The sequence below is a fragment of the Serinus canaria genome, chromosome 23 (genome assembly GCF_022539315.1).
Source record: "Serinus canaria isolate serCan28SL12 chromosome 23, serCan2020, whole genome shotgun sequence".
In the NCBI taxonomy this organism is placed as follows: Eukaryota; Metazoa; Chordata; class Aves; order Passeriformes; family Fringillidae; genus Serinus; species Serinus canaria.
The window spans coordinates 273,181-290,569 of NC_066336.1; the positions used below are offsets into that span (position 1 = coordinate 273,181).

The 17,389-nt window shown below is 51.9% G+C and overlaps 1 protein-coding gene across 5 annotated transcripts; it reads right to left on the reverse strand.

Moving 5' to 3' along the window:
* Positions 1–150: 150 nt before the first annotated feature.
* On the reverse strand, positions 151–10,749 carry MECR (mitochondrial trans-2-enoyl-CoA reductase). 5 transcript variants are annotated; one of them, XM_050983416.1, is made up of 10 exons: positions 10,142–10,358; positions 8,789–8,886; positions 8,483–8,614; positions 6,875–7,018; positions 6,689–6,791; positions 6,377–6,479; positions 5,891–5,964; positions 5,425–5,485; positions 4,858–4,930; positions 1,491–1,689 (listed from the first exon to the last, which is right to left on the reverse strand). In XM_050983416.1, exons 1-10 carry the CDS (start codon positions 10,300–10,302, stop codon positions 1,601–1,603), a joined length of 1,038 nt encoding a protein of 345 aa, XP_050839373.1. In that variant the 5' UTR covers positions 10,303–10,358; the 3' UTR covers positions 1,491–1,600. The 5 variants fall into 5 exon arrangements, with proteins under 5 accessions (XP_050839371.1, XP_050839373.1, XP_018778029.2 ...); XM_009097531.4 differs by lacking the exon at positions 1,491–1,689 and adding an exon at positions 3,766–4,064 and having other exon boundaries at positions 10,142–10,354; XM_050983414.1 differs by lacking the exon at positions 5,891–5,964 and having other exon boundaries at positions 151–1,689; positions 10,142–10,365.
* Positions 10,750–17,389: the final 6,640 nt, after the last annotated feature.

A 17,389-nucleotide genomic window follows, 5' to 3' on the forward strand; every position in this document is an offset into this window, starting at 1 on the left:
GGGGCTTGTGAGGTGCCCTCTCCCCAAGCACCGCGTGTATTGGGGTTCGCCTTCCCATGGGGGTCCCGTTCTCTATGGAGAGCATGGATCGATTCCCCCTTTCCCACGTGCAGGGCGCTAATGACGGTGCCGAGGTGCTTAGGGGTCCTCTCTTTGGCAGGGGCCTGAGGATTGCCCCACTCCCAAAATGCTGTATCCTGATGGGACCCCAAAGGCAGGCAGGGATGGGGGTCCCGCATCCCCACACTCGGGGTGCCCAGGCGTCCCCCCACGGCATTCCCCATCCGTGAGCAGACTTGGCTTTTCCTCATTCCCTCTTGGGAGCAACAACATCCCTCTCGCGGAACTCTGAATGTCAGGTTTGGGGAATTATTTTTATCCTTTCCGTTAAGACGTCAGATGCCTAAATCACACCAAATCCCAGCAGAGGCTCTTGGAACATTCCAGCATTAGTAGCCACCCCCCTGAAAAACCCCACAATCACCTCCAAAATGATTAATATTGTCTAGGTGCAACACCAGCAGCTGGATTTCCAGCCATGATCTTGCTCATTTGACAAAGAGAATTAAGTTTATTTATTTATTCCTTTGTGCCCTGGTATAGGAGTGAGAGGTCAGAAAATTTTGTGTAAGAGTTCTCTAAAGCATGTTGGGTTTTAATAAATGCTGAGCCCAATAAACAATGGGGGATAAAATCTCTGCCTTAATTTTTCTGGTTTATGCCATGCTTGATAGTGCTCGTAATGATCTCTTGGCTCTTTTTTTGCTTTTTTTTCCCCCACTTTATCAATTGATCCGGAAGCAAGGAGGCACACAATGGGGCTCTGCCTCCAATGCTGGCAAGGGGAAAGGAAATGCAAAATATTGGGGGATTTATTAGGGAGGGAGGAGCAGAAGGGAGACGCTGGCACAGAGTCTATCCTGGGGCACACCTGCTTTCTGCTAAGGGAGGTCTCAGTGTGAAGGGTTTTAGGGGGGATAAAATGACTTTGACATGTCCATTTAGTAGCCAGCATGGCAGTTGGGTTTAATTTCAGAGAGTTTTGCTCTTCCAAGTGCACATGCAGTTGGACAGTGCTCCCTCCAATCCTGAGCAACATTCCTGCCCTGCTCTTCTCCTCACCCCTTGGGACCAGAAAATCCCCCAAATGAAGGTACACCTTCCTGGGCTGTCCCCCAGACCCTCTCTGTGCATGGGAATGACACTGCCAGCTCCCAGTGAGGAGTGACCTCCCTGGGCCCCCCAGGTCCTTGGTAGATCCAGAGAGGCCCTGCCATAACCCCACCAACTTGTCCAGGACTCCAGGATGAATCCCAGAAGAGCCTTCAGCTGACACAACCAGTCCCTCACAATTACTCTGTCCATGCACAATTCCACACAATTCCACAGTCCTCTCACTCGGAGCATGTTGGGAAATGGGCACAAGGTGGGAGAACACCAGTGAGGTCCCTGGGCTGGGTTCTGAAGGTTCTGAGGCAAACAAAGTTTGAGGAACCCAACCCAAGGGAGGTTATTTCCATTGCAAGATGTGTTTGAGGAACATTTCTCATACAGTTCATGCTATGGAGCAGCATGGAGAGCCTGCTGGGATCCGAGAACATCACCCAGGAACAGGGACAGTCACACGAGAAGCAGCCCTGTGGATACCACACACTTGGATCATTCCAGAGGAATTCCATATTGGCATTTCTGCATGGGGGAGAAGGTCCCAAGTGAAAAACCTGAGGTCTGGGGTATTTGGATGCCCAATGCTGTCCCCTTCCCCATCCCTCCCTGGGTACTGCTCCCAGGGGCAGTGGAACACAGCACTGCCCTGGCAGGACATTCCACATGGAAATACAGCTGGAATCAGCTCTGGGCTCAGGAAGGAAGTGCTGGGCAGGAGGGGGACCCAGAAGATCTTTGAAACCGAGTCCATGAGAAGCTTTCTTCTCCAGCTCATGTTCCATGGATTCTGCAGAATGGAAGGGGATTCTCCCCTGCTGACCTCCATGGAGGAACTCAGAGCAGTAGCAGCAGCTGGGTCTGCACCGGGAAAGGTGCATCAGCTCCTCCTAACTCAGAGGTTCCTCGGGAAGCTCACAGGGAGGTTCAAGTTCAGCTAAAATGAGCCTTGACAAGGCTGGAGACTGGATGGGAGCAGACAGCTTTGTTTTGTCTTGGGGTCAGTTCCTCTGGACATGCTGAGGGGCCTGAAAACTAACGGACTTCGGGTTTCTTCAGCAGTTTTCTGGCTTTTGAAAACCCTACACTTCTCTGCTCCCAAATGCTCAAAACATGAGGGTGGATGTGACTTAACAAAGCTCTGTCCTAACACTTTACTTGGCCAAAGCCAGAGTCCTTTAAACACCCATTTTAAACTCCCATTTTAAACACCCATTTGTCCTTTCCAGCCAGCTCCTGGCTCTCTCAAATTTCTTCCTCCACCCTGCAGCAAACAACTCCTTTCCTTTGCCTTTTGTAGCTGCTGTTCTACTCCAACCCCTTTTTCATGAGGGATGACCTGCCCTGTGTCCGGAGGGCTCTGCAGAGTGCTGGGGAAAGCACAAACCCCCCAGCTGTGCCCCCACCCCACCCCCGGGCACTGAAATGCTGGCAAAGCTCCCAAGGAAAAGGTGGGATGCTCAGCCGGTGGAAGGAGTGGAAGAGGAGGAGGATGAGGACACCCAGACATCTCCGAGCAGCCGCTGCACGGTGCCCGAGGCCCGGGCAGACACAGCCCCCCGGGCGGGCAGTGCCAGGCGCTGCCCACACAAACGGCCCTGCAGACACAGCCGGGCCCTACAGAGCAGCCCCGCAGGCTTCTCCTGCTCCAGCCGCGGCTGTTCGGCCCCACACCGCCCTTCCTGCCCCACACGGGCCCGGCCTGCTCCCACTGCCCACACAAACGGCCCCGCAGACACAGCCCGGCCGGCGCCCCGCAGGCTGCTCCTGCTCCAGCCGCGGCTGTTCGGCCCCACACCGCCCTTCCTGCCCCACACGGGCCCCGCCTGCTCCCACTGCCCACACTCCGCTCTGGGCAGCCAAGCACAGGGGCTGCGCAGGGGCCCGGGGCTGAGCCGCCCCCACTCTCCCGTCCGTGCTTTGGGATGGCCACGCTGCGGCCGGGGCCAGGGGCCGGCCACACTCCAGCACGCCGCCACTGCCCCACCTGCACAGCCAGCGCTGCCGGACCTCGGCCAGCTGGACTGGGAAGAGCAGGGACCATGGGGAGCTTGTGGGGTCATAGAGTAAAAGAGCAGCACAGGAGGAAGCAAGAACACATTGTTGGTTGTTCTCAATAATAAATCTTTTCACATTGCTCTGCCGTGTCACAGTCACGGTGCCACACCCGGGCAGGAGGGCCTTCAGGGACACGGCCTGGCTCCAGCTGACGATGGCCAGAGGCTCTGGCCCCTGCAGTGCCCTTGGCCAAACTCAGCCAGGGGTGACACAGGGCTCCTCCAGGAGCTGCAGCAGCACCTAGAGCCACTCCAAGCACAGCACTCCTCATCACTGGGGCAGCCCATGCCCCTTCCTCCTCCCACTCGGAGCTGGCCTGAAGGCAGCAGGGCTGCAGGGAGATGACTTGGGCTTCCCTGCCCATCCCACATTCCAGCTGGGATAACTACAGCCCTGCCAGCCCCAAAAGCACATCTGAAGGGAAACTGCTCTCTTTTCACACCCTGAGCTGAGCGAGCCATCATTTGGGATCCCAAACTCCCCCAGCCACAGTGAGATGCAGCCTCCCACCTGCAGCACTTCCACACAAAGCTGTGGAGGCTTTTAAAGCTTTCAGTGGGCATCCAAAATGTGAAAAACAAAGGAAAAAAAAGAAATTCAAGGGATCTGAGGGGTCTTTTCCCCCCTCAAGTCTGTGGACAAGAATGTGGAACAGGACAGGGCTCCAGAAGCTGCAGGTCAGAGGAGGAGGATCTGCTTGGAGGACACAAAGGGCTTCATGGAGGCTTCCAGTGCTGCCCTGTAGTCCTGAAGCGGGACCTTGGTGCAGGCCGGCGCTGTGAGCTGGCCCCTGCGGATGAGCTGGCACAGGGCGTCCATCATTGCAGCCACGCTCTTCTGGTCTGCTCAGGAAGGAGGGAGCTCTCACTGTGCCATGCAGGGCCATCCACCACCCCTGGGAACACCCACCTGAGGCCATATGGGGTCCCTGGGTGTGACATGCCCCAGCTCAGGCATGTGGGATGAGGGAAGAGCCCCTGACATGGTCCCTGCCTGAGGCCCCCAGTGATGGGGTCCCTGTCTCAGGACCCCAGTGATGCCTTAAGTTTTAGCTTTCATATTTTCCAGATTCTGTCCTGCATTAGTGTGTAACTCTGAACTTCATATAAAGTGTCAGCAAGCTCTCCTCACAGCTCAGTCACACAGAACAATCCTTTTCCAGACCCAGAACCAAGGACACCGCTGCAGCTTCAGGCCCAAAAAGTGCAAACAGCAGTGAACTGAGGAGAGCAAACTGGGAGGATGGGACTGTAACTGGACAATTAACCCCGATACGGAAATGGACCAAAACTTATAGAAGTGTGAAAACTTGTGACCCACTGTCCATCTTGGGTGTACCCTCGGCCAGGCTCTTGCACTGCCCAAGGTGTGTCCTTTGAAGGAAGCCTTTTAATAAATACCTACTTTATTCCTTTAACACTGTCCAGCCTCTGTTCTAGGCAGCCTCTCAAGGCATCACTGGGACAAGAGAGATGGCTCTGTGAGTGGGAGGGAGGATGGTGCTGAGTGGGGTTTGTCTCCACTCCCACGCCTGACAGGGGACAGACCCTCAGCACCACCAGCTCAGGCTCCCCAGCCCCCTGGCTCATGTCCCTCAGCCCCCCCAGCTCAGGTCACTCAGCCCCCCCAGCTCACCCTGCGCGTGGTCCTTCCGCCACTGCGTCATCCAGAACCCACGGAGCCTCATGTCCCGGAAGATGAAGGCACTCTGTGGAATGTGTGACACCTGTGGGTCCTCCTGGTACCCAATGACACACCTACGTCCTCTTGTGCAAATGACACCAGCATCCCCTTGTGCATCCAGTGACTCCCATGTCCCCTCACTCAGGCAGTGACATGTGTGTGTCCCCTCCCAGCATGACAGTGGTGGGAAGTGGCAGTAAGGCCCCTTGTTAGAGCTCCCATTTGCGAGCCAGGGATGCGGAGAGGTGACTCCGAGGTGTGGAGTCAGGGCAGGTTTGATGCTCAGCACCTGCGAGATCCTTTCCCCCCTGGAATTTTTTGGCAGCCCAAACCCTCCATATAAAAAGCCAAGAGCCCAGCAGTGGGACACAGCTTGTCCTGTGATGGATCCCATCAAGCAAATTAAAAAGGCTGGAGGGTCTCAATCTGCACCTGCGGAGAGCCAGGTGCCCACAGTACTGAGAGGATGGGACGTGCAGTGGAGCACAGGAGACTAAGGAGGGACACCCCAGTACTCACCACAGGCACCATCACAGGCTGCTTTGCCATCCCCCCATAGGTGACCACGGTCCCCTTGGGCCTGGAGTAGGAAAGAGCTATTACGTTAGGTGGTCCCAAAAGTGCAGCTCTGAGTTGCCACCTCCTCCTCTGCCATCCCCAACTGCCCTGGGGCTGTCCTTGCACCCAGGGCTCCCCAGTTACCCCTCAGATCCCACTTTCCAGGCTCTCCTCTTGTTTCCATGCACCATTAGCTGAATTTGCAGCTCAGCACATGAGTTACACCTGGCCAGGACCTGGTGGATCTTTACAACTGGACCCCAACTACCTCCAGTAGCGTGAGACTTCAAATCACTGCTGTTATCCAAAACCACTTTTCCATTCATCTTCCCTCTCCAAAAGTTCAACAGACTCCAGAGCAAGACCCTCTATTGCCAGTTTCTGTCCCCAGGCTTGTGCCCAAGCCAAACCACTCAGCCAAACTTACTGCAGATGCCGCAGCATCTCTGTGGTGCTTTTGCCTCCAACACAGTTCAGGGCGAGCCGGGGCCTCGGGATGCTCTGCAAGGGTTTATGACAAAGGTTCCCAAATTTTATGGTTTCTTTAGGGATGGGACCATGGTTCTTGATAAAGCATCTGCATTAACCTCAACATTTACCTGAGGGCTGCTGAGAGTAGTAGAGCTAAAATCCATGAGACTCAAGGAACAGCTGGGGTTGGAAGGGACTCATTCCAATCCCCTGCCATGTGCAGAAGATAACTTCAGCTAGACCAGGCTGCTTCACGCCCAGTCTGATTGGAACCAAAATCTGTGATCCTTCCCTTGTGGCAGCAGCAAAATCCCTCCACTACCAGGGCTAAATCCTGATCCAGAGAGAAATTTGTCCTTCCCACCATCCCTGCATTTCTCTGCAGTGCTGAACAGCAGCAACAGCCCTGGACCATCTCTCAGTGGGATCAGCATTGAGGTACCTTAAATGTATCTTTCATCTCTGGCTTTCTCAGCATTTCCTCGGTGATGACATGGTCAGCGCCCAGGGCCATCAGCCTCTCCACCAGTTTTGGGAGATCAGGTCTGGGGAGGGAAAAACGAGATAAAAAAAGAGGAGCCAGGATGAGCCAGGAAGCAGAGTTCCCCCTTCTCCTTCCTTCTTCAGTGTTGCGTGGGGACAACAGGGAAGAGGCTGGAGAACAACTTGGAGGAGGAAACAGAAGAAAATCCTGGGCTGGATGGGCAGGATGAGCAGATCCAGCTCCCAAACTCGTTCCTCCCAGAGGACCCACCTGTCCCTCACCACATTGATGGTCTTGATGCCGGAGGCCCTGGCGATCTGGATGACGGCCTGGCCCACCCCACTGTTGGCGGCGTTCTGGATGACGGAGTCACCTGGATGTGAATAAACCCAGATTCCCACTGCAGAGGCAGCCAGGAAATCTGGGTGGAATTGCTCCCTCATGGCAGGGCCATACCAGGTGCCAGGCTCTCAAAGTCAGCCAGCAGACGGAACGCTGTGCAGGGGTTGACGCTCAGAGTGGCAGCACAGAGCATTGGGATGTCACTGGGCACCTTCAGCAGCATCTTCTCAGGGAACACTCCCCGCGTCCGCCACGTCCCTGGAAACAGCAGCACCACGGGCACATCCACAGCAGGGGGGAAAGCAAAAGAAAACCATCAGCTCCCATTGTAGCCTTGGCACTGGCAGCATCAAGTGCTGGGAACCAGCTACACCCTGGAGAGAGAATTATTGAATGGGTTCTCATATGGATAGAGTCAAAATGCTTCAAGGGCAAGGAATGGATTCTTCGCTGCCTGCCAAGATTTATCACCCAGCAAAGCCTAATCATTTCCCAGAGGGATAATGGGACTGGGGCTCCCTGGATATGTATGCAGAGATAATGGAAATACTCTCCATCCTATGGATGAACCCATATATTCCAAGCCAATTTAGTCAGCTTTACTCCCTCTATGCTTATATCCAATTTAACCCTCTATCATCTATTTACAGTGGTTTTATGCTTAAAAATACCCCATTAGGCTCTTAACTTTATCGTTTTCCTTCTCTCATTTAGCAAAAAGTCTTTTAAGAGGAAATAGGCAAAGAACAAGCTGTGACACTAAACCACAACCAGCAAATATCAGGCCATTGGCATTTTGGAGGAGCATGGGAGACATTTGTTGGGAAATACATTCCCACACTTTCTCAGCAGAGCATTATTAAAGAGAAAACTACGGTGAGAGGCCACCGTGACCTTGCCCGTGTGAAATGTTTTATCCCAGGTCTTTAGGGAAGCTCTAAGCTGATGGGACAAAACGTGGTTGTTTCCAGAGAAACAGAGATTGCTGCAATGCTTTATAATAGCAGACATTCCATAAAGGGTCTATGCTACAGAAAAGAAGATTATTGCTAAATTTAAGTTTGGCATAAGGAATGGCATTGCCACTGCTCCTATTCCAGGTGTTCTAGGGTGCATGGTAAGTCCTGTGCACAGAAGCCCCTTTCCTGGGGACCCCTATCCTTCTCAAGAACGTTCCTATGTCTGTGGAGGATGAGCAGCATCACTTGCTAGGGCTGGGCAGCAGGAACTGAGCTTGCTTTTAAAAAATACATTAAAAATAAAATAAAAATTAATTAATTAATTTAAAAGAAAAACAGGTGGTGAAAATAAACCAAGACATAAACAGGTAAGAAATAACCCCACCAATCATCCCAACTATTTCACTATGATTGGTCTCACATGGTACTAAATAAGTTCCAACTCCTGCTTCCCTCACCCAGCACTCCCTAATGGAGTTTGTTCCCCATTTTCAGTCCAGTCCCATCAGGTGTAATTGCTGAAAGTGCAGGGGTTCATGGCTCTACCCACACCCTGGTGGGGTAGATGGTGCTTTGGAAAGCTGTACTTTTGCTCTGGAACCCCCAAAATCCCCACAGCAGCTCACACAGGAGCTGCTAAGGGTTTGCTCTCTGGGCAAGCCTGGGCGTCCCCCCATGGGCTCCAGCACCCCAAAGATCCCCTAGGAAGATGCTTAGCAGGAGGGGGTGAGCAAGGACCCAGCAGTGCCGAGGATGAACTCACCGAGTCCGGCGTCCGCGGGGATGACCCAGTCCCCAGGTTTCAGAGCTGTCACATGGCGCCCAACCTCCAGCACCTCCCCGACACCTTCGTTCCCCCCCACGGCCGGCAGCGGCGACAGGAGGGGGTAGGTCCCTGTAGGGAAGCTGGAGGTGAGCTGGAGACCCCCTCATGCCCCAAAATCCCCATGCCAGGAGCCATATCCGAACCCTCCGAGACACGAGCTGGGTTTGAAGATCCTCGTGGGTCCCTTCCAACTCAGAGCATCCTGCAAGAACCAATGTGCAAAGTATTAATCCAACACACTACCTTGGATCATGTTGATGTCGGCGGGATTGATGGGGGCTGCCAACATCTTGACGTGGACATCGCAGTCCCCCAGCTTGGGCACTTCCAGATCCTTCAGTCTGAACAGGGAGATACAATGGAAAAGGGCATTAACACCAGTTTGCTGATGTCTTTTGTGCTGTGGCTGAAGCTGGAGGGTGCCTGTATCACCTACACACCTCACCTCAATTAACAGCACCGTGTGCCCCATCCCATCAAAACAATCAGACTTCTGTTAGACAGAATGATAGATTTTTGGAGGAGGCTGCTAAAAACCAACCACCCAAACCAATCCCATGTCACCAAGCCCAGAGATGCTCACTAAACTTAACAACTCAGCAGATTGTGTAAAAAAGCTGCGGTTTTGGCTGGGGATTTTACGACTCATCCTGCCCCGCTCGAGCGTTATGGGAACCTAGGGTATTTCTGGAAATCTGTGAAAAGGGAGAAGTCACAAAGCAAGACCAGTCTTGCACAAGCAATGGGATGGTAACAGCAAATCTCAGGAAGTAGCAGTGGTGACAAGCACCATTGCACAACTAAATGATCATTTGGAAGAACAACAGTCCTTCTCCAAAAAAACAGGGGGTTGGTGTCTGGATGCACCTGGATAATGTATCAGCATGAACTGAGCTGGTTCAAGAGGGGCAGCAAAAGCTCAAAGTCTCCTCCCTTGAAAAAAAAAAGGCCTAAACTCCACTAAACAACAACTTTCTCCTTTCCAGGATTTGTGATGCCAAGCATCAGCAGTTGTACCAAAAAATGCTTGTGATGCTGCTTTAGTCCCTAAATTGGGATCTCAAAGGGAAGACTCATCACTGGGATGCAAACCAGCGTGAAGTTGGGGCACAGCAATGCTGAGGCTTTGACCTCCCTGTCATACCCCAAATTAAGCAAGGTTTTTGAGAAAAACATGAGGTTTAAGGCCAACTGACAGAGCAGCAGCAAGAGGGTGAGGGATATGGAGGCATCACCCCCAGCATCCACCTGTGAGACCATGGCACCAGGAAAACATTAGGGCATCCTAGGGTCCTCCAGTACCTCCCTGCGTGTTCAGGGGTCCCATAGGGAGCTGCAACCCATCCCCACCCTCTGCATCTGGGGTGGCCAAGTCCTGACCCCCCTGCACTGCACCCCCAAAGCAGCCCTGCAGCACCCCAAAACCTGCACCCCCACTCTTCTCTGCACTCCTGAAGCTCCACATCTCTACCCAGCTGTGCCCCCCCACCCCAGCCTTGGCTCTGCGCCTGCATCCCCTCTCTGCAATGCCCCCCCACATTCACACCCACCCCGTTCCTGCACCCCCTGCAATGCATCCCCGTGTCCAACCCTTACTGCACGACAGCGGCGGCCTCCCCATGCCGCTCATAGAGCAGCCCGAGCGGAGGGGTCCCCGCCGCGGCCGATCGTGCCCGCCCCGGGGGGGTCCGAGCCAGGCAAGTCAGCACCCGGGGGGTCCGCGCCCCGCCCAGCGCCCGCGACGCCGCTCGCTGCATTCGCCTCCGCTCGGCGGAACTCGGCTCCGCTCGGCTCTCCCCGGCTGAGCCCGGCGCTGCCGCCGGTGACGCTCGGGTTGGCCCCGCCCCGGCCGGCCCCGCCCCCGCGCCTTAAGGCGGCCCGGCCGCTAGTGCGCCCAGGGGGCGGGGATTCGGCGGGGCCGCCTCGCGCCCTCCCTGCGCCCGCTTCCCGCTGCTTTGTCCCCAAAACGCGATAAAGTTATTAACTGTCCCCGCCTCTGCGCAGCCAACCTCTCTGTGAGACGGGTATCGGTGATGGGCACGGGAGCATCTCGGTCCGCGTGGTTACTAGGTCATGGAATCATTTAGATAGAAAAATTCCTCCAGGATCGTCGTGGTGAGACAGCCCTGGATCCCTGGCAGTGCGCAAGGCCCGGCTGGACGGGGCTGGGAGCAGCCTGCGACAGTGGAAGGTGTCCCTGCCCACGGCAGGCGTGGAATGGGATGAGCTTTAAGGTCTCTTCCCACCCTAACCATTCCATGGTTCTGAATTTTGGGGAGAAAAGTCCCTTTTCTCTGCTTTATTACCCGGTGCCTTCCAGCTGCCCTGTTGGGTATAGACACGCTCCCGGCAGGGAGAGCTGCTGGGACACGTTCGTCAGATGATTATTAAAAAGAGCAGATGCCTGACACAAGTGGTGAGAAAAAAATCCCGACAGTAATTCAATTCAATGTTTTGTATAATTATCTTGAAGGAAAGTTCTCATTTAGTGTTCCAATTAAAACTGACTACATCAGAGGGGGAAAGGAGAAGCAGAGCCTCCTGCCTTCCGGACAGACCTGTCACAGAGAATTGCTTTGCAAAGGATTGATATCCAAGGGAGGCATTGCTTGGTTCGGCCCCACAGATTCCTCCTGGATCCTCACAGATCGTCCCAAGACTGGCCCCATTCCAGTGATCCAGCACAGACAGACACGGGTGGGTACTAAAACAAGGCCAGGTGCTCAGGTCAGGACCTTTTCTGTCTCAGGTGACCCAGCCCTAAGGCTGTCATGATCCTAAATAGAAGATTTAGTAAAGCTGCTTGATAGTTCACATACTTTTTTAACAGAAAAGGAAAACAACATATTCCTTGGGGTGTGAATTCAGATTCAAGATGAAGGAAAAGTCCAAGTTTGGAAAAAACTCTCTTCCAAATGCAGGTGACAGGTTTTCTGCCTTTTCTGGGTTTTGATTTGCTTTTGGGGGTGCCTTGGAGGGCTCAGGGGTGTTCCCACCAGAGCCTCTGTGACAGCACGGGGGAGAGAGAAAAAAAAAAGAATTTTTCTCACTGACTTCTTCAGTTTATAAGGAGCCTTGAGGTCACTTGTAGGTGTATGTAAAGCTCCATGTGATGGCACTGCAAGGACAGCAGAGTCAGAGGACAAAACAGCATTTTCCCACCTGGTTAGTTTGGGATCCTGGGTGTTATGAACAAAAAAAGGGTTACCTTGTTGGTTTTTTTTAAGAGAAGGAGCTGCAGAGTTTGGAGTTGAGCTGGGAACTGATCGCTGGCCAAGAGTTCTTAGTTAATTTTGTGATCACCTGTTGAGTATCGTTGTTTAACTCTCTGTTGTGGAGAATTCTTGTTTTTCAGTACCACCCTTGCCTGCTGCCAGGAGGATGACAACCCCCACCCCCCCGGACGGTGGGGAGAGGGGGATATTTGCATCTCAGGAGACATGCAAATTTATCTCCAAACCCAGACTGCATTGGGACGAGACACTCACCAAATCCTGGAAAATACCCCAAAAGAAACGAGCCAAAGCAGAATGGAGAGGTCAGGGTGGTGTCTGGGCAGCAGGGCCGAGGTCCGAAGCCGGCAGAGACGCTTGAGAACCTCGGTCTCCTTGCCCCAACTACAAACGATGCCAGTCGGACCCAGGACCCCCTGGATCACCCATACCATTGGAAACCCTGTGAACATCCCCATTGCCTTTTTGAGGATTTATTTCCTGGTTCTGCTCCTCCCCCTCGGGGTCAGAGTTGCAGGTCCTCGACTGTCTGAGCCACTGCTGGGAGCGACAGCTGAACCACATGGACTTTCCTTCCTCCCTCCTCCTCTCATTGGGAGCTGGTCACTTTAATTAAGGCATTAAAAAAGGAGGAATATCTCCTGCTCCTGTTTAATTCACTGGGCCACTGGGCACATCCAGGTCTTTGGCAGCACCTACAGCTCTAGGCAGGAAGGGGCCTCCCCAGTTGCCTCCAGCATGGCTGGATATTTCAATCATTTAATAATATTAATCTAATCATAGCAATGAAATAATAGGATTTTAATAACCTACAGCTCTCCAAGGATGCCAGGAATGCCTCAGATATTTTGTGTTGGGGGGATGCATGAGCAATTCATGGTGGAGAATGCTGGTTGTGTCATGCTCTGTCCCGCATGACAAAGGGTTAATCACTAATTACAGAAGCCAAATGAGAGGCCTCTCCATCGCCTTGTAAACGTGTGCACCCGCAAATCAGAGCTGGCAGACGATTTATGATTATTTTGTTAATGTTTCTCCTGTAACAAGCACAATTTCCGGGTGATTAATGACTACTTCATATCCTGGAATTGCACTTTTTTATAGGAGTGTTGCATGAAAATCCACTTTGCAGTTGAGGGTTTAGGAGTGGGTGGGCAGAGGAGGAAGAGGAGATGATTCCCCAGCACCTGGCAAGGGGAAGGAGTGCTGTCCTCTGCTCCCCTCTGCTTTAACCCCTGTTATTGTTAATGAGCTCTGATTTATAACAATATCATGATTTATACAGCCATTGATTAATTGGAGTTGTTCACACTTGGGCACAGCTGGAAAGCAAAAGTGCTGATGATAAGTTGGATTTGTTCCTGCAGGCGTGAGGGGATGCAGGATAGGAACAAGCACCTTTGTGACACCAGGGTAGCATTTGCTGGGATTTCATCCCTAAATCCTGTTGAGGACAGAGATTTTATCTCCAGGTTTAGGAGGAGTTGACCCAGCAGGTTCAACTCCGGGTGCCTTGTGTGGACTGTGCTGCCTCCAGCTCTCCCAGTGCTTAATTAGGTTAATGTGGAATTATTAATTAACTGCTTATAAGACTGACACCCCTTTTAATTAAAGGGAATAATAATTTATTGCCTTTTCCCTTTTTGGTGGAGAAATGGAAGATGTGTCTGCTTTGCTTAGGAAAAAATAAAAAAGCTGAGGCTGGAGAGATTTCTGGGAAGGGTTTCTGAGGGGGGACTTTGATGTTGCATCTCCATGGCTGTTCCAGGGCAGCTAGATGTGGTCCAAGCCCTGCTGGATCCCCTGGACATCAGATCAGGAGGCTGGGGTGGGATTTCAGGGCTGGGATGCACCAAAAGGACAAGGCTTGTGGAACAAGCTGCAAAATATCTTCCTTGTCCAGGCAGAGAAGGGGATGCTCAGAATCCCCCATGGGGGAAGGTGGCGGAGGGGCTGCCCCAGCCCTCGAGCACTGAGCTCCTGTGTCCCCAGACCCTTCTCCCTCTTCCCAATCACTGCGTCACCATCCTGCTCCTGTGTCCATTGCAGGCTCCTGGGGCCAGTCCCTCCCCACCTCCTGCATTTTGTAATGCCTAAGAACAGCTCAGCTGGTTATTTTCCCATTTTGAGCCTCATTCACCCCAAACCCAGCACTGCTGGCAGAGCCCCATTGCTCTGACATCAATTGCTTTTTATTAGACATTCCTGAGTCTTTGAATGGAAAACACATTGTCCTTAAAGATCTGCTTTACATAATCCTTGGTTTATCCCTGAATCCCTCATTTAACATCTCTGATGGTGCTGGACAATCCCATAAACTATTGAATTCTTCACCTTAAAACGTGTGCCTGGTACTTCAGCTCCACATGGGGATGAGGGCAGTGGGATGGGTTGCCCACAGAGGTTTTGTTTTTTTAAGCACACTGATGGCTGTTTCTTGCCTCTCTGATTTTTTATTAATCCCCCTTTAAGTTGTTTTATTGTCAGATAATTAAGAAAAAATGTCTAGGAAGAAACACGATGCTCAGTGGCGAATGGAGAATTGATGAGTTCTGATCGTCTGCCAAGGAGATGAACAAGGAGGATTCAGCTCCAGCCATAAATAAGGAAGGAGAGGAAGATGTTGAGAGGATCCAGCTGTGCTGGGACATCGTCCTTGCTTGCTCCCATCATGGCTTTTCCCTGTGCCACCAGTATTCAGGTTGTGCAGTGGAGCTGGTCCATCCCTGGACTTTCAGGGTGATTGATGCAAAAATCATCCTGTTCAGGCATTTTTCCAGCTTGGGACAGTGCAGGAACTGGTCTTGGGGATTGGTGTTTGGGAGGTTACTCAGAACTGAGGTGTGATGTTCACAGGGCATCATCCAGCTGGATGAGGAAGAGCATGGCCGGGGTGGGGAGGAGAAATGCTGCTTTTGGGAAGATGCTGCTTTTAGGCCCCATGTTGCCACAATGGCACCCAGAGGCATGATGCCAAGTGTCTTGGCAGGGAAGATCTCTTGGAACAGCTTGAAAAGTTGCTCAGGTGAAGAAAGGCACCAAATTGGTGAATTTTATCCTTTTTTAACTGCATTTTAACTTCTCATTTTCCTTCTGTTGTCTGTAGACCTGAAATTTCCCCATCATTGCAGGAAATTGTTAGCATGAACAATTATTTGGGAAAAGAACTCATGGATGTCTGGGTTCTGTCCATTCCTGAGCCAGTTGGTTTTGTTTGTTCCCATGAAATGCCCAATGAACTCCTTTTGTCACAAACTGCTGAGCGCATCCTTTCCCCAACGGGGTTTGGAAAGGCACCAAAGCAGAGCTGCTGATGCTCAGAGGAGGGCAAGCAAGAGAAAGAAGAGCTGACACTTCCCCTGTACATAAAACTGAACAAAATAAACCCAAACAAGATGTAAAACCAAATTTAAAATGATAATAGATAAGAGTTGGATGTGATACTGTTCCCTCCTTTCCTTGCTGTTGGATTTTAAAAGGAGCTGGTTGCACAGCCAGCTCTGTGCTCAGGCTCCAGCCTGTCAGCACTGAGACATGATTATGAGAAACTTGAGCAATAGCCAAACCTCAGGTCTGAAAATAAATGACATTTGTGATTTTGGATGTGATCAGAGACACAAAATGCCTCAGCTGATTTACATCCCCCGTCAAGAAAACCTCCATCCTGAGGCAATACCGAAGGAGCAGCACAAAGAGCTTTGGTGAAGAACTGCTCAAGGTTCAATGCCTTGGTTCTGGTTGGTTTTTAATCAAGGTCATTTTCTTGCAAGGTTTAGGGATGGGCAAATCCATGCAGCTGGAATGGCAGCTGGGCTGGGTGAAGTGCTGAGCAGGTGGACAGACGGATGGTGCATGGTACTGTGGTGTATTTTGGGGTTAAAAGCAGTCTGCAAAAATTCCAGGAGCATTTATGACACTCCCAGACAGCTCCAAAAGCAGGGAAGGGACTGGAATGGACACTTGTGTCCCCAGTAATGTGACTTTTAACTGTTTATGTGACAATTCCAGGGTAGGGATCACAAGGTAATGCAGAGCTATTCCTGCATTTCCACCCCACACTCAGAGAGGTCTTTCCGGGAATAAAAATAAAAGAGTCAAAAATGACCTGAAGAGATAAATAAGCCCACAACAAGGTGACATGGAGGAAATATTTGGGCTTTTCCTGCACGGGTGGCCAGGAAGCAGCTGTGGCTCCAGGTACCATGGGTGCAGCCCCAAGAGCATCACAGTGTTCCCAGAGCTGACACTGGTGGTGCCGGTGTCCACATGTCTGTCACACTCCAGAGAGGACAGAAATGGGAGGGTTTAGGGAGGTAGCAGAGGGGAAAAAGCAGAGTCCTAGTAAGTGTTGGGATTTAAAATTCTGCAGTGGAGCTGCTGCCTTGGGCTGTTCTTCGCCACCCAGAAGGGAGACCCTGGGGGTTTGCATCCCTCTAAGGAAGTCCCTGTAAAACCCCACTGGGGGAGTTGGTGGCACAGGGAGGTCAGTCAGGGCTGGCCAGGGCAGTGGTAGCCTGCAGGGCCCACCCAGGGCTCCCGGCTGGCTTCAGAGCCTCTCCCACAGGGTCTGCAGGGGATGCTGCTGTGGGCTGAGCTGGATGTTCCACCTGCAGATCTGGGGACATTGCATGGACCTCTTGCGAAATACAGGGACAATTTGAGACATCTCTTTCTGAGATGAAAAGCAAAGTTTCTCCTTGGAATTAGTACCTGGGGTGAGAAAACAGCGGTTTGCTGGACGCAAGTGGTCCGAGGATTCAGCCATATATGGGACATTCATGAGGTTGTGCCACCGAGCAGTCAAAAAATGTTGGAGCAGGACCCGGGTGAGGATTTAGCTCTGCGTGTTGGCACTGATCCTTTGGGCTTCCCAATTCCCCATAGAGAAACCCCCGTGCCCTTTGAGCCCAAACCAAGACGTGGCTTGGGGAAGGGTTGGATCTTAAATAACATCTTCTAACACCTTGTAACATCTTCTAACATTTTCCTGGCTATTTCCCCTGGGAACTCTTGTTCATTTGTTGCATTGAACAGGAATAGGGAGTTTTATTTGGAAGAAGGCACAGAAGTTATTTCATCCTTTCAGGCTGTGATAACTCATCTAATAGCCCTATTACATCCGGCCACAGCACCGCGGCAGGCGTCTGACCACTTGGGGCTGGACAGACAGGGAGGAGAACAGCAGGATGAGATAATCTATTTTGTCTGTTAAGAAAGAAAAAGGGCTTTTGGCATTAGCAAAAGGCAGGTGATTTAAGAAAATAGCAGAGAGTTGTTAGAAAGAGCTGGGTGGGGGTGTGATAGGTGGAGGTATAGAAAAAGAAACGGGGGGATATGGGAGTAAGAGGGAGAAAGACTGGAGTAAAGGGGAAAGAAGAAAAAAAAAACAGAAGGCAAAAAATTTTTTGGGGGTAAAATTGCTTAAAATTCAGTGTGGGGTGTTGTGTCCCAGCAGCTCTGCAAGAGCCGTTTGCTGCAGGGAAGGCACTGCTGGGAGCAATGCCGGGAGGGAGTGATGGGCTCTGTGTCCTGTGGGTTTAATGGGGAAAAATGATGAAGTGCTGGCAGCAAAAGATAGTATTCTGAAATAAGTCAAAATTTAAATGGTTTT

What these genes read in the sequence shown, in the direction of transcription:
- MECR (XM_018922486.3), bottom strand. Translation starts at nt 10,302, where the DNA reads ATGCAGCGAGCGGCGTCGCGGGCGCTGGGCGGGGCGCGGACCCCCCGG. An exon ending in CTTTGAGAGCCTGGCACCTG is followed by an intron (nt 6,792 to 6,874) that starts GTATGGCCCTGC and finishes ATTCACATCCAG; the next exon opens with GTGACTCCGTCATCCAGAAC. An exon ending in AGATGAAAGATACATTTAAG is followed by an intron (nt 5,486 to 6,376) that starts GTACCTCAATGC and finishes TTCCTACTCCAG; the next exon opens with GCCCAAGGGGACCGTGGTCA.